Source organism: Glandiceps talaboti, chromosome 14 (genome assembly GCF_964340395.1).
Source record: "Glandiceps talaboti chromosome 14, keGlaTala1.1, whole genome shotgun sequence".
Classification (NCBI taxonomy): Eukaryota; Metazoa; Hemichordata; class Enteropneusta; family Spengelidae; genus Glandiceps; species Glandiceps talaboti.
In genome coordinates, this window is record NC_135562.1 from 23,359,782 (window position 1) to 23,386,025 (window position 26,244).

Genomic DNA, 26,244 nt, shown 5'->3' on the forward strand with positions numbered 1-26,244 from the left:
ACAAAATGGCTACCAGGCAGCCACATTGGATCGTATCACAATGAAAATGGATATGCACATGTATGTCATAGAACACTGTCCTAATACCAACTTTGAATGAGATCTGTTCAAGCATGTCTGAGTTATGGCTTTGGACATGAAAATTCACAAACAAAATGGCTGCTAGGCGGCCATATTGGATCATATCATGACAACAATGAATATGCACATGTATGTCATAGAACACTGTCCTAATACCAACTTTGAATGAGATCTGTTAAAGCATGTCTGAGTTATGGCTTTAGACAGGGAAAATTCGCAAAGTAAAAGGTTGCTAGGCGGCCATATTGGATCGTATCATAAAACAAATTGACGTGCATATGTATGCCATAGCATGTTGCCCCTGTACCAAGTTTGAAAAAAATCGGTCCTGGCATCTCCAAGAAACGGCTGCGGATGGATGGACGGACGGACGGACAGACGGACCTACGGACAGACAGACGGAACCCAATCCATAAGTCCCCGTTTTGGACTTTGTCCGCGGGGACTAACAATACAGTAGATACGTCATGTACTACTTCACTTGGGTGTGTCTATGTTAGGTACTAGATGATTAATAACTGATATCATTCAAAGGTTACACTATCCTTAAATGCTAAGTTAGGTACTAGATGATTAATAACTGATATCATTCAAAGGTTACACTATCCTTAAATGCTAAGTTAGGTACTAGATGATTAATAACTGATATCATTCAAAGGTTACACTATCCTTAAATGCTAGGTTAGGTACTAGATGATTAATAACTGATATCATTCAAAGGTTACACTATCCTTAAATGCTAAGTTAGGTACTAGATGATTAATAACTGATATCATTCAAAGGTTACACTATCCTTAAATGCTAAGTTAGGTACTAGATGATTAATAACTGATATCATTCAAAGGTTACACTATCCTTAAATGCTAAGTTAGGTACTAGATGATTAATAACTGATATCATTCAAAGGTTACACTATCCTTAAATGCTAAGTTAGGTACTAGATGATTAATAACTGATATCATTCAAAGGTTACACTATCCTTAAATGCTAAGTTAGGTACTAGATGATTAATAACTGATATCATTCAAAGGTTACACTATCCTTAAATGCTAAGTTAGGTACTAGATGATTAATAACTGATATCATTCAAAGGTTACACTATCCTTAAATGCTAAGTTAGGTACTAGATGATTAATAACTGATATCATTCAAAGGTTACACTATCCTTAAATGCTAAGTTAGGTACTAGATGATTAATAACTGATATCATTCAAAGGTTACACTATCCTTAAATGCTAAGTTAGGTACTACATGATTAATAACTGATATCATTCAAAGGTTACACTATCCTTAAATGCTAAGTTAGGTACTAGATGATTAATAACTGTTATACGTCACCTGTCACCAATCTCGCATTCTGATTGGTCGAGAACCCTGCAGATACACAGGCGTATTTTTCACCAACAGCCGTATTTTTGCTTGTTGTATCACGTGATCACTGCACGTCCCCTTGTAAACAAATCTAGCAGACAACTAGAGATCGAGCTATAACCAGCATTTCCAATGCCAAATTTGTTGTCAACCGAACAAAATATCACCGTTGTATAAATTGTAACAAGTCTTTGAACTGTACTTTTCATGTTACAGGGAAAAAGCCAAAAATTCCACACTGAACGGCGAAAGTCCAGTGACGGCGAACTCGCGGTCGTCACGCGATCGTAACCATGAATTCCTAAATTTATGAAGGATATGAAAATTACCACCACAGAGGGTGCAGTTTTTGCTTAACTAGAACAAGAAAGCATATCACGAACATTTTTGTACATTTAACGGAATGCAGTAAGCAAAACAAAGACGCACTCATTTTTCAGCTGATGGTTATAAGTTTGAATACATCGCTGAGTGATATGCAAATAGTAAACAATACGTCATACTACTGAGCAAACGCGCACTCTGATTGGATGATAAAGTTAAGGCTGACGTGTAAACAACCGCATTGCAGTTATCGGAGTGATGCATGATACTACGCTCAACAGTATAACGCGGAAGTGATTTTATTTTAAAATGAAACAGCATTTTTAGACATTCAAAAATGAATTCATGGTCGCAGGTGACGTATAAGTATGTTATTTGCCAAATACTGTTCCACATCTTGCTGCTCGAGTTAATTTTTCCGGTATAACGGCTCGCCTCCGGCTCTCCGTTATTACCGGAAAAATTACCTCTCGCAGCAAGATATGGAACGGTATTTGGCAAATAACATATACATATCATTCAAAGGTTACACTATCCTTAAATGCTAGGTTAGGTACTAGATGATTAATAACTGATATCATTCAAAGGTTACACTATCCTTAAATGCTTAGTTAGGTACTAGATGATTAATAACTGATATCATTCAAAGGTTACACTATCCTTAAATGCTAAGTTAGGTACTAGATGATTAATAACTGATATCATTCAAAGGTTACACTATCCTTAAATGCTAAGTTAGGTACTAGATGATTAATAACTGATATCATTCAAAGGTTACACTATCCTTAAATGCTAAGTTAGGTACTAGATGATTAATAACTGATATCATTCAAAGGTTACACTATCCTTAAATGCTAAGTTAGGTACTAGATGATTAATAACTGATATCATTCAAAGGTTACACTATCCTTAAATGCTAAGTTAGGTACTACATGATTAATAACTGATATCATTCAAAGGTTACACTATCCTTAAATGCTAAGTTAGGTACTAGATGATTAATAACTGTTATACGTCACCTGTCACCAATCTCGCATTCTGATTGGTCGAGAACCCTGCAGATACACAGGCGTATTTTTCACCAACAGCCGTATTTTTGCTTGTTGTATCACGTGATCACTGCACGTCCCCTTGTAAACAAATCTAGCAGACAACTAGAGATCGAGCTATAACCAGCATTTCCAATGCCAAATTTGTTGTCAACCGAACAAAATATCACCGTTGTATAAATTGTAACAAGTCTTTGAACTGTACTTTTCATGTTACAGGGAAAAAGCCAAAAATTCCACACTGAACGGCGAAAGTCCAGTGACGGCGAACTCGCGGTCGTCACGCGATCGTAACCATGAATTCCTAAATTTATGAAGGATATGAAAATTACCACCACAGAGGGTGCAGTTTTTGCTTAACTAGAACAAGAAAGCATATCACGAACATTTTTGTACATTTAATGGAATGCAGTAAGCAAAACAAAGACGCACTCATTTTTCAGCTGATGGTTATAAGTTTGAATACATCGCTGAGTGATATGCAAATAGTAAACAATACGTCATACTACTGAGCAAACGCGCACTCTGATTGGATGATAAAGTTAAGGCTGACGTGTAAACAACCGCATTGCAGTTATCGGAGTGATGCATGATACTACGCTCAACAGTATAACGCGGAAGTGATTTTATTTTAAAATGAAACAGCATTTTTAGACATTCAAAAATGAATTCATGGTCGCAGGTGACGTATAAGTATGTTATTTGCCAAATACTGTTCCACATCTTGCTGCTCGAGTTAATTTTTCCGGTATAACGGCTCGCCTCCGGCTCTCCGCTATTACCGGAAAAATTACCTCTCGCAGCAAGATATGGAACGGTATTTGGCAAATAACATATACATATCATTCAAAGGTTACACTATCCTTAAATGCTAGGTTAGGTACTAGATGATTAATAACTGATATCATTCAAAGGTTACACTATCCTTAAATGCTTAGTTAGGTACTAGATGATTAATAACTGATATCATTCAAAGGTTACACTATCCTTAAATGCTAAGTTAGGTACTAGATGATTAATAACTGATATCATTCAAAGGTTACACTATCCTTAAATGCTAAGTTAGGTACTAGATGATTAATAACTGATATCATTCAAAGGTTACACTATCCTTAAATGCTAAGTTAGGTACTAGATGATTAATAACTGATATCATTCAAAGGTTACACTATCCTTAAATGCTAAGTTAGGTACTAGATGATTAATAACTGATATCATTCAAAGGTTACACTATCCTTAAATGCTAAGTTAGGTACTAGATGATTAATAACTGATATCATTCAAAGGTTACACTATCCTTAAATGCTAAGTTAGGTACTACATGATTAATAACTGATATCATTCAAAGGTTACACTATCCTTAAATGCTAAGTTAGGTACTAGATGATTAATAACTGATATCATTCAAAGGTTACACTATCCTTAAATGCTAGGTTAGGTACTAGATGATTAATAACTGATATCATTCAAAGGTTACACTATCCTTAAATGCTAGGTTAGGTACTAGATGATTAATAACTGATATCACTCAAAGGTTACACTATCCTTAAATGCTAAGTTAGGTACTAGATGATTAATAACTGATATCACTCAAAGGTTACACTATCCTTAAATGCTAAGTTAGGTACTAGATGATTAATAACTGATATCATTCAAAGGTTACACTATCCTTAAATGCTAAGTTAGGTACTAGATGATTAATAACTGATATCACTCAAAGGTTACACTATCCTTAAATGCTAAGTTAGGTACTAGATGATTAATAACTGATATCATTCAAAGGTTACACTATCCTTAAATGCTAAGTTAGGTACTAGATGATTAATAACTGATATCATTCAAAGGTTACACTATCCTTAAATGCTAAGTTAGGTACTAGATGATTAATAACTGATATCATTCAAAGGTTACACTATCCTTAAATGCTAAGTTAGGTACTAGATGATTAATAACTGATATCATTCAAAGGTTACACTATCCTTAAATGCTAAGTTAGGTACTAGATGATTAATAACTGATATCATTCAAAGGTTACACTATCCTTAAATGCTAAGTTAGGTACTAGATGATTAATAACTGATATCATTCAAAGGTTACACTATCCTTAAATGCTAAGTTAGGTACTACATGATTAATAACTGATATCATTCAAAGGTTACACTATCCTTAAATGCTAGGTTAGGTACTACATGATTAACCCTTTAGAGACGGATACCTGATATATTGGGTTCCACGGTACCTAACCTTTTGACCTTAGCATAATTTCTGTTCAGGACTTGTCATTGTTATACCACATTTATGTTGTTGATGGTGATATGCTTAGTCTGGTGACGTAGTGTTTTTTCTATAGCGTTCCACTGATACACAACATGGCGGCCATGATGTGCACATGGGAAGTTTGATGGCCGATCCAAAACAAATTTTCCTGATAAGTGTCTTACTCTTAGTCTTGGAGATTTTTGAAGTGAAGTCCAGTAATGATAATTTCCTTGGCTTCACTGAACAAGAAATTGATGACACTTTTACAAAAAATAACCTGTGTCAACCTAGTGTGAACAATGATGATGGATGTGGTCATTCTCAGGCCTGTACACATCTAGTGGATTACCATAATAACAACAACAAATCAAATGAATGCTTGCCAGTGTCAGTCAATGACATTTGCATGGATAAATATGTTTGTAAGTGTCCATCCATGACATTTACATGGAGCTATAAGCTGTCCTGTGAATAAATGTTTTCCATCAACTAATCTGTTGTTTTCATGATTTTATTGTGTGATGGAATGTTGGGCATGACACAATGCATGACTGATCATTAGGAGAGCAGCAAAGTATCCAAAAGCTATTGGGGTTGTCTTGTTGCTAGGCATATTTCTATTTGCATACATTTTTGGAATCTTAGTCACTTGCCTACCCTTCCCAGTTTTCATTTTTGCAATATAAACCATCATTTGGATATTGCTATGGGCGTGGTCTTGTTGCTAGGCATATTATTACTAACATACAATGTTTTATTATTTATTCACTTACCTACCTTTCGTAATATGCATTATCATTTCACTGTTGCTAAGGGCATAGCCATGGTTGCTAGAGCAAGTTGTGTCAAAATGTTTTGAACAATATAGTGCCAATGGCAATGGTGTTTGCCGTTGTAGCACAACTGTATTCAGCTGTTGCTATGGGTGTGGTGTTGTTGCTGGGCATATTTGCATACATTTTTTGAATCTGTATTCATTTACCTACCCATCCCTGTTGTTATCCTTGTTATATGCATAATCATTTCACTGTTGCTAAGGGCTTGGTCATGGTTGCTAGGGCCAAATGTGTCAAAATGTTTTCAGCAATAACTGCAGAATAACACCTCCAGAAACATCGCCACCAAGTTTCAACCCCATTCACCATGCAGTTTCAAGATATACAATGTAAGTTTTTGACAAAAATTTAGATTTTTAGACCTAATTTGCACATTGCTTATGAGATTATCACTTTGTGAATACAGCTTCATTTACACATGCCCAGATGCATCACTGGTGTTATTTTGGCATTATATGTCATTGGTTACCTGTTGCTATGGGCATGGTTTTGTTGCTAAGAGCTAATCACAGATTTTTTTTAAAAAGTCAATTTTTCGTAATTAATATTGTACTTTTGTCAAAAATGTCACACAAATCTTTAATCACCTATGAAAACTACGTCATTTCCAGGCAAAAAGTCGGAAACTTTGGAAACCAATTTACATACACTTTAAGTATGATTGAGGATAATAAAATGCTAATTTTGTAATGAGATAAATAAAACAATATAAATCCTGTATTATATTCAATGTATAATTAATATCATTTAATATGAATCCTCAAATAAACTGCACCAATTGTTAGCCAGTTTGGTCAAGTACTTGGATCAACATTTGATGAAAGTTTTTATGTAAACATCTATGTGAATCTACATGATTGACTGTTGAAAACAAGTTGAAGACACGGTACAGGAACCACACTGCTTCATTCCGCAACAATTTGTCAAGAAACACAACAGAACTAAGTAAGTATGTATGGTTTCTTAAGGATAAAGAAATTGATTACGACATTATGTGGAAAATAATTGCGTGCGCACGACCGTACAACAGCTCCAGTCAGATGTAATCTCTGCATAACTGAAAAGTACATTATAATTTGTCAACCTCATCACTGCACTCTAAACAAACGGAATGAACTTGTGTCGTTGTGTAGGCATAGACATAAATCATTATTGCAGAACAATTAACTATGCAAATACGCTATGTTACTAGGTAGATATTCCCTGTTAGGAACATTAGAATAATAGAATTTAACGGTTAGGAAACGCAGATACTATATTCCATTCTACTCCTGATGAGTGAGGAATAAACACCTCACAAAACAGTTCTGTAGGGTCAATAGCATGTAATTTTGTTCAAATTTTCAAAACCATATATATATATATATTATCATATATCACCATGGTCTCTAGCTGCAGTAATTGTAGTGTTGGTTTTGAGCAAGATCAGTGTACTACCTGTTGCAAAATGCTGTAGTGTGTTGCTACATGTACTTTTGCCAATTTTGATGGGATTGGGGTACTTCTGAATATTTCTTGTGTTTTGAAGGCTTCATAATTAATGTCGGAGCTAGAAAATGTCAGATTGTTTGGTAGGTAAGGCTTAATTTACCAGAAATATCCGCACCGGAAGTTCACCAACCCACCTTTGCGAGGCAGATCTACCACACAGCCATCTATTTGCAATTGCCTAGCAGAAATTGTAATGTTTGTTTCGCAGTTACACGACAGAATGAGAAAACTCAAAAACAAGAAGACAAACCCACCTCAAAATCAAAAGTAACGCTGCAATTTCTTATGTGTCTGTTAAAGCCCAAGGTGCAACCAGGCTATGATCCCATGCTATGGAAGTAGGTTTGCACATGTGCAACAGAATACATTTGTTTATCTGGTATCTGGGAGGAGCATTTGGTAAATCCGACCCAGGTAGTTTATCAACATATTAGTGGTTGTTCACACATACTGGTTAGACCTTACATGTGTACATGTAGTTCTTGCCTAATCCAAAGAGTCCCTTGTTATATTTTTTTTCAAGTGACAGTGTTTCTGCTACATTTTTTTTCCGGTGCGTACGTACTACCAGACACCCAGTCTTGGTGAAACACATATTTCTATAAAGATATATAAAAATTATAGCCCGAGAAAATTATATTTTGAGGGACCTGTTCCAACACCATCCAAACACTGTCACACAGTGACAATTTGTATAATTGAAATTGTAAACTGATATTCTAGGGTACGAACTAGCTTACTTGTATCATTTGTACAAAGTACTACAAATGTAGATTACAGTTGCACATGTACACTAGCGTCGGCATTTAGTCGGTCGTTACATAAATTTGAAAACACCAAAATCGTTAGCTGGATGACAATTTTTTTTTTACCGATTACAGATTACATGAAGGTCGTGTTTGGACAACATAATCGGGTAAACATCAAAATTTACTTCCCAAGTATCGCACGGACCAGAGCGGACTAAGCTTTACACTTCCATACTTACTGTACACTACGTAGCTAGCTACGTGTGATCTCGAGTTTGGTAGAAATGTCATTGATGTTCCCATTATTTTCCTTCCATGTTCTAATGCTTTGAAAGTATCTGTTATGGCTGTTTTATGATTGAGTAAACTTGTATTTCCAAACCCAATCTCTCATCTCAGAAAACAGTCAATAAAATCACAAACATGTGCTTCTCCGAGTTATCCCGATGTGTGCGAGTACCACCCCAGCTATTTCAAAACAAACGCAAAAATGCATACCTCATGGTGGGGTGAGTACCGACTCTTGATTGGTCTACGCTCTGTCTCCGTATGTTTGACTACGATGTCAGTCAATGTCATTTACATGACGAGGGTTATTGCCGGATAGCGCCAAAACATATTGAAACAATTTTTGAGAAATCTGGAAAGAATTTAATATGATTTCTCAATGCTCAAATTCAAATGAAACAAATATTTTCTGATGCCTCCATGATTGTACTTGTAGTCTAGTTAGTTTGTGTTACATTCATCTCCACAACATGCACAGATCTAGAGCTAGAGATCATAGAGAACAGTCAACAGGTATAGGAACTAGACTAGACAGTGATGTATGATCTATGTGTACAACATAGACAGTTGTCCTTGACATTTGAGGATCATTACAAAAATAAAAGAGTTGCCTTAACATTAGATTTATTTATGAATTATATCACTGCACCCGTCATCAATGTTGCTTATCAGTATCAAACGTCACACTAAATGTTTCAAAAATGTCTTGCTTCCCAGCCATCAGAAAATTTAACTGAAAGTATGGGAATTCTTGACTGAAATATATTCAATCATAAAATCCTCAGGTTTCTGACAATTTTCAATACTTGTTACAAGAAAGACTGCAGTCAAAGAACATTTGGTTAGCTACATTGCACATGTATTACATCTGATGCCATATACATGACACGCACGATCATTGTCTAGTTTGCACCACATGGTGTGCCTCGCCTCCTGTACATGTACCGTACATCTAGCTTGTCTGTCAGTGTCACATTTTGCTTCCTCTCTTCAGTTTTCTCAACAAAATTTCTTTCCACTGAAGTTTAGAAAACATTTAGTTCTACGCTACATAAACGTCGTGTTGTTGCATCATACATCATGAGACGTCACATTGACCTCATACTTCGCTTCGCGCTTCCTTCAACGTCCGGTCCCTATGAAACTAATTCGAAGGCTTTCACTAGCGATAGCGTGGCCAGTCTTGTTTTACCGCGTAATCGTCAAATGTTTTCCAAATAATTATGAATTAATTTCTTTTTTTACACTTTGGGTATTTTAGTTGCTATTAGAACTTCTGGGCAACTCATATTTAATTTTCTGACCTTAGAATTTTTTACAATGATCATCAGGTTTGAGTACTTTCCTAAGCCGGTCCCACAACTGTTATACTTATACAATGTAAGTTATAGCTGGGTTTTGTGACTGGTAACAAACCGGCTATTATCTACATCACTGCCTACTAGGTACTCTAGGTACGTCAAAGACAAAACTACTTGACAGAAAACACTTGGCACGCACACAAGAAATTACGATTTTACTAAGGAGTATAGCGACACAGAATGTATATCGATCAAACTGAGGAACAGAGAAACATTTTGGTTTCATTGTAATGTCATTCTATTTCAGTAACAATGTATCATTTTCACATACCGTTCGCACATGTGAGCTTGATTTTTGAGCATTTTATTCGCTTGTATTGTGTGTATTTGGTATTTGGCATTTCACATGTTGTTTATTTGCACCATTCAGTGTCTTATCATGCTTTGAGTAACTTGTAAGCCTAAATTGACAACTGGGCCAACGGTTTTTACTAGACAAATTTGAAACAAATTTTGCATCAGTTTGATGGTAAACCTGCTATATTGACTACCAAACTTAGTTAACGTCAGTTATTTCTCCTCATGTTGCATCACCATATACTTACAAATATATATCAGGGCTCGAAATTAACGGTAGCCCCGTGTCATTTGGCTACCAAATGTTGACACGGGGCTACTACTTTTCGTATTTGGTAGCCCACTTGGGCTACCGGCATAAACAGTAAGCTGACATGTCAGGCCTTTGTCATGTCGCTAATATAACCAACACAATACGTTCCCGCTGAACATCGAACGTCAACGCGTCTTACCAATGTGTATGCAGGACGCGATGTGTTTGACGTCTACATCGCTACATATTATTCTCTCATGAATATTTATATTTGACAACGATGTTATCACGTCACACCCTGGACGCACCATGTGCTGCGATGTCAGCTAATTCAGATACTTCCGGGGTACATTTCGTGATAACAATTCCGCAAACATTGATGAAAAAACATGCGTTTTAATCCGTGAAGCACTTCCTTACGTTGTTAGTACTTGACACGAAGTTGTTGGTTACTGACAGCAGGACCCGTTCACCCATTTTCGGTACGATGTCAATTTTGTCATTTCCGTAATGCTCGGCTCGAGTGGTGATGGAATCATAGCCGAAGTCGATGCCTTCATTCACATTTCGGATTTTAATGTAAAACATTTTAGGAAATGCATGGTTTCAAATGAACGAATATACAGACTGGGAATTACGAAACTCGAATTTCATGCGACGACAATCAGTACGTAATAGATGAGGCTGATGGTATATGACATCGAAACACGGTCTTTTGATGGACTGGTGTAAAATGGTCAAGCAGTCAAGTAGATGAATGGTCATGGTGTGTTCATAGTTTATGCCATATGAGTAATCATAGATACTTGAGACGTTTGTCCTATCATTACAACAGAAATTCGTAACTTTATTATCAACCATTTTTACATTGTTAAACAGACATTATAGTCCACATTCAGTGTTGGTAAACCACTGTTGTATGATAACTATGTACACAAATATATGGGGCTACCAGTGAAGGTCATGGGGCTACTGACCTTTATGAATGGTAGCCCACAGGGGCTACCAGGGAGAAAAGTTAATTTCGAGCCCTGTATATGAAATGTAATATATGAAATATGAGAGCCATGTGAAACTTTTTCAGTGCAAAATGGGATGAAGATATGAGGGCAAAGTCAGTGCTCCTTACAGCAGTTTGAATTTCCCGCATATGCATACATTACCCATAATCCCCTTTATATAGGGGACATCTGCCTTTAATTACTGCAGCTAATGAACATTAATACATTAATCTTGTTAACGAAGGTCGATTTATAGTTGGTATCTGTCAATAGTACAATATGTCAAAGTGGCATTCATAATCCTTCTTTCCTAATACATCTACGCACACACACACACACACAGACACGCTCGGGCGTGCGCACGCACGCACACATGCACATGCACACACACACACACACACACACACACACACACAAACACAGCATCTTGTATCTACTACATTGAATCATCAGTAAGTGTGTGTAGCTGTCTTAATCTGTTTAAGAAGTAAATAGAATTATTCTAGTAGCACTCTGAGATCAACTATATTGATAAGTATGCAGAGTACTACCAGTATAGCCTGTATCTCTAATTACTGTATGTCAGGGAGTGCAACCTCCAAAATGAAAACATGGTACAAATCTAGTGGTAAGCATAACTATTTATACAATTATTAAATGACGACAAACTAAAAAAAGTCATACCTTCACATTTCAGGCTGTTACTCCAAACTCATTCAAATTGTCATTTAACAGTAACATAAACAATTGAGCAGCTGTTAGCATAAATTACAACAAAATATTTGGTGTTGCCCAAGAATTATAGCGGACACTCTTTAATCAAAACAATACAAAATCACATCTGTAACTATAACTATAAAACATATAAGCAAGGTAGGTTGTAATAAATCTTGTCAAAATGTGAAGATTTGGTGAAAATGTCTGCCTTTTGGTACACGTGGCACTAAAAGACAAGTTACACCATACGGTGACGGTGTGTTGTACTGCCACTACGGCCGGCAACACTGTCGATACTGTCTGTGCAGTACGATTTAAGATCAGGTACATTAATTTGACACATTACAAGGATTAACTTTGGATATATCAAAGAGAAAGAATACACATTCAAAATCAATACATTTTTAGAAATGTTTACTGGACTTCCCTAATAATAATTTTTACACTATTTTCTAACTTGCTCTACATGATGTCAACAATTACCTACCTTTTGTTCCTTATGGTACCTCACGGAGCGAAAAGCACCAAAGAAAATCGGAATCAAGGCCATGATAACAAGACTTGCGTATGCTATGGCCATTCCCTCCGGCGTTGCAGGGATTCTTGTCGTTACATTGGCCGTAGTTTCGTTCAAAGTGTCATTTATTTGTTGAACAGTTTCGCTTACACTCTCTTCAACGTCCGCCATTTTGAAAATTTCCGGTGAGAAAATTGATCCCCTATCTTCCTGAAAATATTTTTGTGAAACCCTTCAACTTCGTCATCTAAATTGTTGATCGGCTAACATGATGTATGATGTAAAACTCTTTTAATGTGGCGTTTTGTTGTTTGATGAGGAGTTCATTGATAAGTGAGATTCTTGCTTGACTGTCTTAAAACATTTTATACGGTCAATAACGGAACTATTTTTTCACCGAATATTAGTTTTCGAAACACACTGATGCTGCGCATGCGTAGTATTTAAAAGTGACATTCAAAATGGCCCCGCGTAAATTAAGCTCGTCTCGATCATCTCGTTATGAGGAAAATGATGATAATGGGGGTTTTATCGACTCTCCAGTACCATGTAACCACCTGTTATATAATCAAGAATGCAGATTTGGTTTTCTCGACGCACTTTTCGGGATAGTGTCAATGTTGACGTTTGTTGTTGACATCGGTACAGGTGAGATCATAATTTGACATAAACCGTCTCTGTGGTCACACTTATCGCATTTGTGATAATTTCATGCACGTCGATTTATGAGTGCCCTTATTGAGCGCTGGCATTCAGAATCATCCACGTACAATTTTAAATACCTGTTATCTGTCATATCTCAACTGTCAAATTAGTTTCATTCTGAATCTGATTCTGAGAGACTTAATTATTGTTACTTACTGTATTCTTTTAATTGTTTTACTAGGGTTTGCCGTCAAAACGTGTTTTGCATTTGCGTCACTGCAATTACCCTATGCTGATAGCTGTAAGAGATGTATTTAATTACGGTCCTTTCCATGTGAAAAATTATGTCATTTTCCCATTCACTACTAATCTCTCTCATGGAAGACCGACCGGTGAGGACTGCGACCTGCCACTTACAAACTGCACCTTGTAAAACTGCGACGTAATACGCCGTATTCCGGTTATCGAAGAAGCCCCGAAAAGATAAAAGATATGATTGTTTGGCCACTAGGGGCGCTGTTTTAGAACCGGAAGTGAGGGCCAGAATTGTAGAGCATTGTTGCAAAGCATAGAGTCTATAGGCATCGTAACCACTGACTAAAGATTTTCTGTCATTCCCCGTAACTTTACGCTATAATATTGCATTATCGCCCATCAAATAACGAAATAGCAAATTAACCTCTTGTTCTCCTAATATTTCGCGTAAGTTTGGCTCTGCAATTCGACCGTGAGGAAAACCCAAAAGTAGCAACATTTTGAAACAGGTAGTACACTGACATCTCACTCACGTTTTCAGTGTGACCTCGTCCATTTGCGTTACCGTTGGAGAAATTGTAGCGATTGCTTCCAGTCAAACATTGGAACGGAAAAAGGTACAAAAACAGAGGAAAGAACCCTCAAAATCACAATGTGACTTGGTAATTGTCGACCGAACTCTCAATATTGCAATGACTGTAGCTGGAAGCTGTTCAATCTGATTAAAATCCGATGTAGATGTCGGCTAATCGTTCATTGCTATTTTACCTTCGTTATTTTGCCTGATATTATTTTTCTTGGTACATGTTTAAATTTTTTAGCCTGATCGTAGAGGAGGCGATCAGGCAAGCTAAAAAATGTAAACATGTACCAAGAAGGTCAATTCAGGCAAAATAACGAAGGTAAAATAGCAATGAACGATCAGCCAACATCTACATCGGATTTTAATCAGATTGGAAGCTGTTGTCAGATTTGTAATTTTCTAATCGTTCTTTTGTCAAGCAACAGACACCAGTAAGGTAAAGAAATATGTTTATCATGTCTACATCGGGTATATTTCGAAGGTCCTCCGTCCAACTTTCAATGTTTCCGCTGTCGATTAGTTCTATCTTTTGATGCTTGACATCCACTATTCGTCTCCTCTTCCGTTCTCTCAGAAAATTATCATTTTCTAGTGTTTCAAGACCAAGGTTGACAGCATTTCTGGCGATATCTAGTAGATTTAGAAGTAGTAATTTTCCACTCTTTTATGAATGCACGGAGTTCTTTTACGACCATTTTGTTGACAGCTTCATACATCGCCATACTATTAGATGCCATGACGAAAATTCTGGCCCTCACTTTGTCAGATATGGTGCGCCCTCTCGCGATACTTTCCTGCGAAACAACCGGAAGTTCGATAACCGGAATACGCCGTATTGTTATATTCTTACGAGTATAAAGTTGGCGTCAGATTCAGATTCAGATTCAGCTAGCGTCATATTGAGCGTCAGATTCAGCGTCAGATCCGAAGACACCCGACGGACTCAATCAAAACTGAAATAATACCATTGAGACTACAGGGAAAGATTCTCAGGGTTTGCACGGTCCTGGAAAACCCTGGAATTTCAAACCCTCCCTGGAAAGCCCTGGAAAAATGTGCCCTACCCTTGGAAAACCCTGGAAAATGATCATGTATAATCGATCAATTAATATTGACGATTGTCATGTCTGTGCTCGAGCCACCCATTCATATGATTCTGAATCTCGTAAATGTGAAATTGCGAAAATATTTTCAAAGTCTTTCGCCACGCCGATTGAACCCAGACAGTCAAGCGATCGTTCCATGAGACATTTTGCCCCACAGACCGTGCCTATTAGTTGAATGGGCGCCGCAGTGTTTCTTTTGATCTTGCATATATTGCTACTCCATACATCTCCCTGTCGTCATTTCAGGGACATGATATTGTAACAGTCCCGGCCGCGCCGGGGTAACATGTACAGTAGGTCTGTTAACAAGATTATCGTAACACTGTAGCGAGTATCAAAGCATCATCAACCTCGATTAGAAATTGTTACAAGTTCGGCGCACTAGTCGACTGATACTATAAGATAGGGCTAGGGCCTAGGGAAGTGCAGTTGAATTTCCGGGTTATGGAAGTACGGTTGTGACTTTTATTTCGTCGATAAATGGGTATTTGTGTTACATGTTCTAAAAGAATAACTGTTTTATGTTGTCGGTACAGTAACATTCGTCAATGGTCAAGTTGAGTTGAAATCGCGATGTTCCGCAACTCGTGGCATCCGTACATAAACATCGAGACGCTAGCGATGAATGTATTCAGTTATTCATAGCTCGAAATTTCGTTACGTAAATGACGTTTTTATTCAAAATTTTGAAGAAAAAAATTATTTTAGGTGGCTTATAAATCTAGTAAATCAAACCATACAATAACGAGGACAAACTTTATTTTTTGATTTATTTTTCTGGATATGTCTGAATTAGACTGACGAATGCTGCGACTCAATCTTACACGATCAATGCACCAGCTTGACGAAACAGCTGCTTAGGGGGTAGGACAGAGGTTTCTCCGTTAATCTTAGCGTGTAAACGTGGTTTTGAAACCAATATCTTGCATAGTGTCGATTGTCTTTAAAATGTTTTGTGACATATGGAAACTGTTGTTGATTTTTCTCGTCCACATCAGACAATTAGATGTCATTCAAAAAATATACTTTATTGTCAACACCCCTGGAAAATGGCCAAAATCAATATGAATACCCCTGGAAAACTGACGAAAAACCCCTGGAAAGTCCTGGAATTTTGTTTTGCTTTAAGTGTACGAACCCTGGATTCTGCTTCACAACCTTTTGATGGAAGATGGAATGTCTCTGCTTGCACAATTTTTAAATTTTAAATTCAAATTTTTAAAAATGACAACATATTACATACGTAAACTTAGCTTTTACTGACACCATGTACATTATTGGCAAAAAGTATCAACCAACGAACATACAGTGGCTGAACTTGGGGCTATCATTGTCTTGGTTGCAAGTATTTCAACTCTATTTCACATATTTTTCCCAAATAAAAATTGTGCAAGCAGAGACATTCCAACTTCCATCAAAAGGCTGTGAAGCGGAATCTTTCCCTGTAGTCTCAACAGTATTATTTCGTGTTTGATTGAGTCCGTCGGGTGTCTTCGGATCTGACGCTATCTGACGCTGAATCTGACGCTCAATATGATGCTAGCTGAATCTGAATCTGAATCTGACGCCAACTTTATACTCGTTATATTCTTCATCATTTATCAAGAAAGGTGTCTGACAGCTGTTATGCAAATTACGTAATCGCTTGACCTGTTGCGAGAACAAGCTTACGTACATGTTATAATGTTTCTCAACCACAATTATCTGTTATAACCTTGCGATGTACAATGTAATATCAAAGTTATTATTAAACCCCTTAAGTTGTAATAATAATAATAATAAATATAATGCAGATTTATTTCATGGGCGATCATAATTTTGACAAAAGAACTTGCTGTAGGTTAATATTCTTTACTACAAATTTAGTCAACATGTTTCTTTTGTTTTTCTTCACTAGATTTGATAGTAACAGTGAAGTACATCTATGATGAAGAATACATATGGGCTGGTCTAACACTGGCACTGATTTGTATATCATCCATTGTTATGCAAATATTTAGTACAAAGTGGTATATAAATGATGATGACATGACATGGTGGAAATGGATTTTACATTTGTTACAACTTGGACCACTGTACAGGTAAGTTAACCATCCATTCATCCATTCCTAGGCCTACATCCAAACATCCATCTCTTCACTCACCCACCCATGAGCCATCCAGCCATTCATTCATTCATTCATTCATATTACATGATCCATCCATGCATACATCCATATTTCCAACTATCTAATCTCAACATCCAACCATCTATACACATGTACATGTACATGTACATCCACCCATCATCACACTGAAACTACTAGTATTGATTGCAGTGCAGTCTTTCTCTTTATTACTGATCTGTATGGTGGAGTATTAGGGCCATTATTATGTACAACTTATTTGATTCGTCTCAACAACTTATTTGGCAACTCGACATCTTATTTGATTCGTCTCAACAACTTATTTGGCACCTCGACATCTTATTTGATTCGTCTCAACAACTTATTTGGCAACTCGACATCTCAGTGTTCTCCACGAGGGGTTTTGGAGGGGCGCACCGCCCCTCTGTTTGTGTTGGCCGCCCCTTTGAAATATGTACCGCCCCTGTACTTTGTCGCACCGCCCCTTTGTTTCCGTTGTGTTGTCAGCTTCTTTAGATTTATTGTAATTGGCAATACTGCCACACTTGAAGCCACATTGAAGTGCGATTAGCACGTCTTGTACTGTATGTGTTAAACGAATACAATTAATATGTCGGATTGTAACTTTTCACACCTCTTGCGGCTAATTAAGATAGACCGAGTTCATGTTTCTATAGTTTTAAAAAATAGCAAATTGACACTTCGGCCAAGTAAAAAAAAACATCAAAGTAACCCACACATCGCAACGCCATGTACTAGTATATAAACTGTGGTACATTCACTGTATCGGCAGTTCATATCTGTAACTGCAGAAGAACAGACCAACACGATGTCTCAGGGCTCGAAATTCCCGCCGGCCCAGCGGCCCAGGGCAGGTGAAAAGTGGTGCTGGGCCGGTAAAATTTATGCACACCTGCCCAGTTGGGCCGGCGCTTTTGTTTTGAATACTTTATTATAAACTGCTTACTCTAATTTGGTCAATAATTGTTATCGCAATCGTTTTGGGGTTTTATTTTTTGTTGATTTGTCTCTTGTAACTTAGCTTGTTTCGATCAAACCTAAGATTCTTCATTTCCGCATTGCCTAATGCCAGAATGGAATGACCTTTCAACCTCTCCATATATGGACATTCGCATCATAGGCACGTATTGGTTTGATTTGCATATCAATAGCAACCATGTGTTTCACTCATGTGACCAGCCATGTCATGTGTTCATGAAGTGGTATTTACCTCTGCGGGCCCTGACCTCGAAGTGACGTTACGTATGCTATTAAATGAAAGCTGTTGAATAAACATGAGCTTATTAAAGTTTGGATTTACGAAGTCTTCAAACAATGATACTCCAAATGAAAAGAAGAAGAAGCAAGAAAGAAAAGAAAGTGAGGGTGGTGACGGCGAGAAAGCTGGGAAGTTGCGTATGGAGAGTGATAATTTAGTGGCAATACCAAGTACATCGAAAGAGACTGAAAAGTCAAACAAAGATGATGACGGAGATAGCAAACCGACAACGTTTTGGAAGCAGTATGAAAGGAAAAGAAAGCGAAAATTCCGTAAAGAATGGGAGAAAGAATATAAATGGTTGAAAAGAGAAGAGAAAGATGATGATGTCTCGGAAATGAAACGTGTGAAAACAGATTGGCGCAGTTCACTGAGTATCGATCGACTCATTAGATGCGTTACTACGTATTGTATTGGATGGGCCAGAGAGTGAGGCTTTGTTGTGATCAGGGCATTAGACAGGTGGCTCAATAGTGGTACTTACCGTAGAAGACTTGATCTAAAGGACTAGTAACAAAATTAGTGAAAGGTGAATTGGGCAGGTAAAATTTTGGTTGGGCAGGTAAAATTTTCAACCACCTGCCCAATGGGCAGATGGGGGAAAAAACGAATTTCGAGGCCTGTGTCTCTTGAGCGATTTGGTTTCAAAAGCAAACATGCATCGAGTTCTAACAACGAGAACGTGGATCCGCCAAGCGTCGAAAAGTGTGCGACCCGTCTCAGCCGCAATCCCCGTCACGTTCAACTCCGTCGAAGTCAACTGAAAGACATCGTACTTCCGGATGGTATCCTCAGTGGGCCGAGAAGTACAAGTGGTTGTACTATGAAGAGGGTGAAGGTGAGTTATATTACATATTTACCCATTATCTCCTCAAAGATCTATGATTTACCATGGTCCTTCAATGTCGACCTCCGTATGTTTATATGGAGACAATCCCTGCGTTCTCGATCTCACGTAATTCCGCGTAATAACGAGCTGAAAGCTTTGTTATATGTGTTTGATGCGATGTTCAAAAGGGCAAAAAGCCTCCAATCCAATGACGGGGATGTTTTTTCTGCCAACAAGATACATGTGTTAGGATATGGTATACTCTGAATGTTTCCGAGAGTCGAATATGTGTAGTAAACAATGTTTAGTTTAATAGCTTACATTCGTTGTCGACTGCATGCACTCGGTTGATTTGTCTTAGCATACAGCTCCACGGTAGTAGTAAAGTGAACTTTTATTGGAGCATTGTATCATGTGACCGGTGTAGACAAATTACGTTTGTCGTCACATACGCACCATGTTTATGTTCATTTCACGTGCTCAATATGGCGACTTACTCGGTAGAAAACACCGAATCCTTCTGTCGTAACATTGAAAACTATACCGTAGACAACCGGACTAGCCTGTTTTATCTAATTGAAAACGGTTTCATTATGTTCTGTCATAGGAATGTTTTGTAAAGTCTGTATGAAGTATCAACGATCGAAACCTTCCGGTGCATGGGTAAAATCGGGCATGTATGCAATGTATGTATGTATGTATGTATGTATGTATGTATGTGTGCGTTTGTATGTATGTATGTATGTATGTATGTGTGCGTTTGTATGTATGTATGTATGTATGTATGTACATTGTATGTATGCATGCATTTAGGTATATGTATATATGTATGTGTGTATGTATGTATGTATGTATGTATGTATGTATGTATGTATGTATGTATGTATGTATGTATGTATGTATGCATGCATTTAGGTATATGTATGTATGTATGTATATATGTATGTATGTATGTATGTATTGTATGTATGTATGTATGTATGTATGTATGTATGTATGCATGCATTTAGGTATATGTATGTGTGTGTGTGTGTGTGTGTGTGTGTGTGTACACGTGTGTATGTGTGTGGCTATATATATGTTATAAAAATAAATGTGTGTGGGGGGGGGCTTGAAAATTTCTGACCATGTGGAGGGGGGATCTGAATTTTTTTGGGTTATAAAGGGAGGAACTTGAAATCTAATTTTGTCATGATTCCTCCGACCCAAGGACTCCCTCACCCCAGAGGTCACTCATGCATTCAACCAACAATCAGATGCACCAACAACCTTTTTACTGTCATAATGGTATTGAACTTTTCTTAAATATTTTCACCCAATTCTAATTTGAGATGATATTGTCTTTTAAAGATGTGAAGTGTTTGCCAAGGTAGTCTACCATTGCCTTAAACTCCAAATCTCTCCTACCAATTATACTACCAGTAGATGTGCTGACCTTTACTACATGTATATAATGATGCCATTTAACTGTTTAAGAACATATTTCAACCCTATGTAAGTTATAAAGAATAGTTTCTGATACTTGACGGTGCTGTCTTGTAAAGCATGGATTGAGTTATTGCTTGAAAGGGTCTGAATAGCCTAAAAATTGGCTTTAAGAATAAAAATCCTCCAGGGCTTCTTGAGGGAGACCCCCTTGGACCCCACATGAGATGGACATATCCCAGTCTCAATCTCTTCCCCTCTTACTGTCAAGATGCTATCAAAGTATATTTCAAAAGTATTTCAACCCTGTGTAGTTGCTTTTTACATGTTGGTGCTGTCTTGTAAAGCTTGGAAATTATTGCCTGAAAGGGCCTGAATAGTCTCAAAATTGACTTTTCAGAGTAAAAAACCCCCAGGGCTTCTAGGACCCCCCATAAGAGATGTACATATTCTCTTCTCAAGCCTCCCCCCTACCTTTCACTGTCAAGATGCTCTTAAACTCCTTTTGGAATATATTTACCCTGTGTAGTCGATAATTATAATTATGATAGTGCTAACCCGGAATCTTATAAAGTAGATGCAAGACAGTCAAGCAGTCCACACTGAGTCACGATCAAAAAATACCTGTCATGTGAATATTATATATATATATATATATGGGGGGGGGGGGGGGGGTCATCATGTTTTAGAATTAAGTGCTAGGGGGTCAGCCTGTTTTTGGTTTTACCGGTGGGGGGGGGGTCAGTGACTTTTTGTCGGCCCAGTTTAAGAATCCCCCCCCCCCCCGGCTGAAGAAACTGACTGGTCCCTAAGCTCACAAGCGACTTTAAACTGTGATCATTAGCACATTCCTGATGTCGACTAAATTGTGTGTTTTGTTTAACTGTTAGTTGTCAGCCCCAACAATTTCCCCATAATTGTTCAAAATGTTTTGGGTTAGATTTCAAGCTAAGAGGTTGAATAGTCTGCACATACTTTAGTGTAATTACACGAGTACAGTTGTATTATACTGAGGCTCAGTACAGAGTGCAAAAGTGGCAAACGTTTGAGTGATAAATAACACAAACAAGTTTTTATTTTTTCGTTTACTCAGTTTTAATACATGAAACCAATAATTTTGATATCAGTCTTGACCCTTTTGAACTTTTAAGGTCATGTCCCCAGATAACCAGCTGTGAAAATGTAACTAGATTAATACATGCGATACTGAGCTGCCAAGTGAATCTGTTTACAGGGACATGATGATGATGAGTGATAAATGCCAATGTTGTTATTTGGTGTTGTTATTTCCCATTCTATATTTTAGAGTGTAAAGTTGTAGTAGTGTTTATTTTTTATTTTTCAATTCCAAAATGTTTTACATTCATTGCAGGTAATGCAAGCAATAATATCCAAACTGAAAGTTGTCAAATTGAGAAACATATAATTCTACTTATGTTTTTTTTTAGCCAGGGGGGGGGGGGGGGTGTAAAAAGTGACCCTCCCTCAATTTCCTTTCTCTAACAAATGACAATGCCCTGTAAAAAGATTTTAATGAAAACTTTTTTAACTGCCTCTCTGTGGCATAGTTGTTAGAGCTCAAGATTAGTAGTCAGGAGGTCCTGGGTTCAATCCCACTAGAAACAGATAATTTTTTTGTAGTAAGATCCCACCACATTGATAATTTTTAAAGGCATCACAGTGAGTTTGTGTTTGTATCAAAGCCTGTGTTTGGATCTATTGGCTGAGCTGAAGGCCAGAACTGCCAAAGCATAGATGGAGTGCACAACTGACAACCCCAGGGCTGATTGGTCAACATCTCCACTCCACCACATTATTACCAATATCTTGTAATGTTGTTCCCCCATTACTACTGTGAGACCCACTCTGCTCCTCACACCAATTTCCATTTTCTAAAATATGGCCCTCCCTGAGGACCCATTTGGAAAAAGTACCCCCCCCCCCCCTTGTAATTTCTTAGGGCTCTATTACATAGCTATTCTGTCACCAATTTCAACTATTGGTTCCTATGTTGAGTGTTTTTTTCATGTTCATTTTGAGGTTAAAAATGATGATTCAACGTTTTTCTGTTTGATGTTTATGTTGACAGGTCAGCCTTCAAAGTTGTATTACTCGACAAATCCAGTTCCTTCCCTACACATGAGACATACAGTGTCACAATCCCCATCCACAGGCAGAATGGAAAGATATGAACAAACCATGCAGAGGTCAGGAAAAAAAAATCAGTGGACATCAGAGAGGTTCCCTTCTACATATTTTCCAGCATTAAAATTAAACCAGCTGATTCAGTAGCGAGTTTAATAGACACCGAGACTTTAAAAGAGGGACATCGCACCATTTCAACACAGACAGTGCAGTGGTACAGATATTTCTCATGCAGAGATAATAAGACTTTATATATAGATGTAACCAATTTCTCGTCCAATCTCAACAAACACGAGTACTTGAATTGCATAAAGTAATTTCTCTGGGCCTGAGGTTGTTGTTGTTGTCACTTTGGATACAAGTTCTCTGTCTGGGGAATACAGTAAGAATGAAACACTCGCCACACAAATATTTTGGAGTTTCCACACTTGTATATATTATTATTACAATCAAAATAAATATACTTATATACATCAATATCGACAGTGAATATATTACGAGTGGGATAATTAATAATGAAATAAATTAACTATCCAATATACAATCTATGCAATATAATCTTACAGGTTGAATAAATTAATTGCAGTAGTACAATAAATAAATTAATTGTTGAATGAATTAACTGCAATGCGGCGACAATATTACAATGAATTAATACCTAAATAATGTAATCTGTATATATCTTAAACTTAATTAACAATAGAGTTGATCAGTATCAAACACACAGTATTGCAATTCAATCAATCAATGATCTGTAATATACAAGTAGACTGGAATAAATTAATTACAATATGGCAGTAATATTATAATGAACTGTTACTTGAATAAATTAATCATGATATGTCTTAAACTTAATTAACAATAGAGTTGATCAGTATCAAACACACAGTATTGCAATTCAATCAACCAGTGATCTGTAATTAATATACCAGTAGACAATTGATTTCGCAAGATTAAATAGATGAGATACTATACAATGAATTCAGAGTTTAGTTCATCAATATTCCATTATGAAGTTTGCCAATCAATTCAATTAGTCTGAAGTGATTGATTCGTCCAATAATTTCACAATGTACACAATTGGATTTAAATGTTAGAAAAACTAAATAAGCACTCAATAATAAGAAGTTAACTTGCTTAGAAAAATACCTTAATTAATTGAGAATCAAGTTAACTACATGTATACTTATTCAATAATCTCTTAAATAATTTAGGAACAAAATATACTCTTAATTACTATAGCTCAAATCAGAATCAGCTGTTCCCCAAAGAAATCAAAATACAAGCTACTAAATAAATAAACTCTTAATAATTATGTACTAATAATTCATTGAATAACTTTGGAAAGAATAGTACATCAACTACTTATATACATCCGGAATAACGGAAACACAATACAAGTATGTAAACATGAAACAACATGGTTCTAACAAAATACCCTAATACAACAAGGATACCAGTTTCATGGTGGCTTCATTCATACCATTTCACGTCACTTGTACTGCACAATTGCTAGTCTGTTATTGCCGATAAATGTCCGGAAGTTGTCAGGTTCAACGATTAGACAATAGTTCCGACATTCACACTCTGGCCTTTAATATGACTTGCACTCGCACGCGTAACAGTTGAGCTATACTGGGCTGAACTTCCTATAATACTGCATACACAGCTATTTAACTCCAACAATAGTTACTGGTAAGTTCACGACATGGACACCAATAACAATGACTTCACCAAGACAGTATACCTCCGGACGTTGTCAGGTTCAATAATAATGACTTCACCAAAACAGTATATCTCCGGACGTTGTCAGGTTCAATAATAATGACTTCACCAAAACGGTATACCTCCGGACGTTGTCAGGTTCAACATTTCGACAAGTTCCGCCCACTTTCTGGCCTCCAACACAAATAACACACAACAGTTGAGCGAGACTGAATTCCTCTAATAGTAATGGATACACAGCAACACAATATTCTCAGTCACGGGACAGTGGACAGTTCATGATACAGACACCACTAATGACTTCACCAATATAGACATACCTCCACCATAGCATAGTATGCCACGTTGGCAGCCATCTTGAACTCTCGACCATGTGAGCTACTTTGCCAAGTTACAGTAGAAACTCCAACAGCAACACCACTAGACCGTAGACGACTGTTTGGCTATCCATGTATCAATGAGCCATTACCAAAATCACTCTGGAAAGTTGTACCTCACTAGACAACTCATTGGCAATATAGTCAGTCTTCTATTTGTATCTAGTTCATCACTTTCGAACGTACCGCCATGGTCGGAGGTTGTCCGCTGTCTGCCACTCACTACCCGCTACACTTTACGTACATGTACACGCCCAGTTCAGAGTTGAGCCTTGAATCCAAGTTCAACAGCGCCACCAGTGGCCAAAATGACAGTATTATTGCATCTAATTTGCATCTCGTTACATAGAGATTAACAATTTGAGAAATGCACCGAGGCAGACTCAACAGAATCAGGAACAGTTTACTGTTTTTACTAAACCATTTGATGCTAATAATGAAAAAGTGAAGTTTTATACCGGACTTAAATTTCCCGACAATAATGACTGTATTATATTCAGTCTGGTTAAAAGGTATCTCTCAGAGACATGTACAGTATTTACTAAATTTCAATAAGTATTGTTGGCAATGACAAAACTTGGCTTGAATTTTTAATTAGCTTAAAGCATAATTAGAATCGTTTGTGGCAAAATATCCTGTTTCATCCTACCGCACTTCAGTTTTGTATCCTTTTCTGGATGCTTCTTCAGGCTGACTGATGACACTCTTGCCCTTAGAGGTTGTTTTCATTACTTGTGTAATGACTCCTACTGAAAACCCCTCACTCACTTTTATTCTCTTTGGCTGAATGGAGAATTAAAAAATCTTTGGGAATTTATAAGTAATGGCCACCTATGCCAGAGTCCACTGTATTTTGAGACCCACATTCAGTAATTAGAGTCAACTAAGGGTAGCAATATTAGAATAAAATTGGGCATACCTATTAATTTGTGTTTTGAAATATACGAGGCTAAAGTACTAAACACCTATCACATCAGTATGCAGACGTAGTAGCTAAGCTGAAATGTAAGTCACCAGGCATTCACCTTATGAATAAATATTTCTAGTTAATCGCAGTTGTAGTTGTTGTTCTAAATAACCCCTCATTTTCTACTTTTAACTTTCTATTTTCACTTGTGGCCCATTGTCTTAACTTACATGTACACACAGTTATAC

At 37.1% G+C, this 26,244-nt stretch overlaps 1 protein-coding gene across 2 annotated transcripts in view; it reads right to left on the reverse strand.

Annotated features, from left to right (window-relative positions):
- Window positions 1-12,765, reverse strand: part of LOC144445528 (signal peptide peptidase-like) — a 63,017-nt gene extending 50,252 nt beyond the window's left edge. Inside the window, exon 1 of one of the 2 annotated variants that reach the window (XM_078135116.1) lies at window positions 12,565-12,765. In XM_078135116.1, the coding sequence (XP_077991242.1) occupies window positions 12,565-12,765 (201 nt within the window). The remainder of the gene's footprint in view (window positions 1-12,564) is intronic. The other variant, XM_078135117.1, reaches the window with a different exon arrangement.
- Between the last annotated feature and the right edge of the window lie 13,479 nt (window positions 12,766-26,244).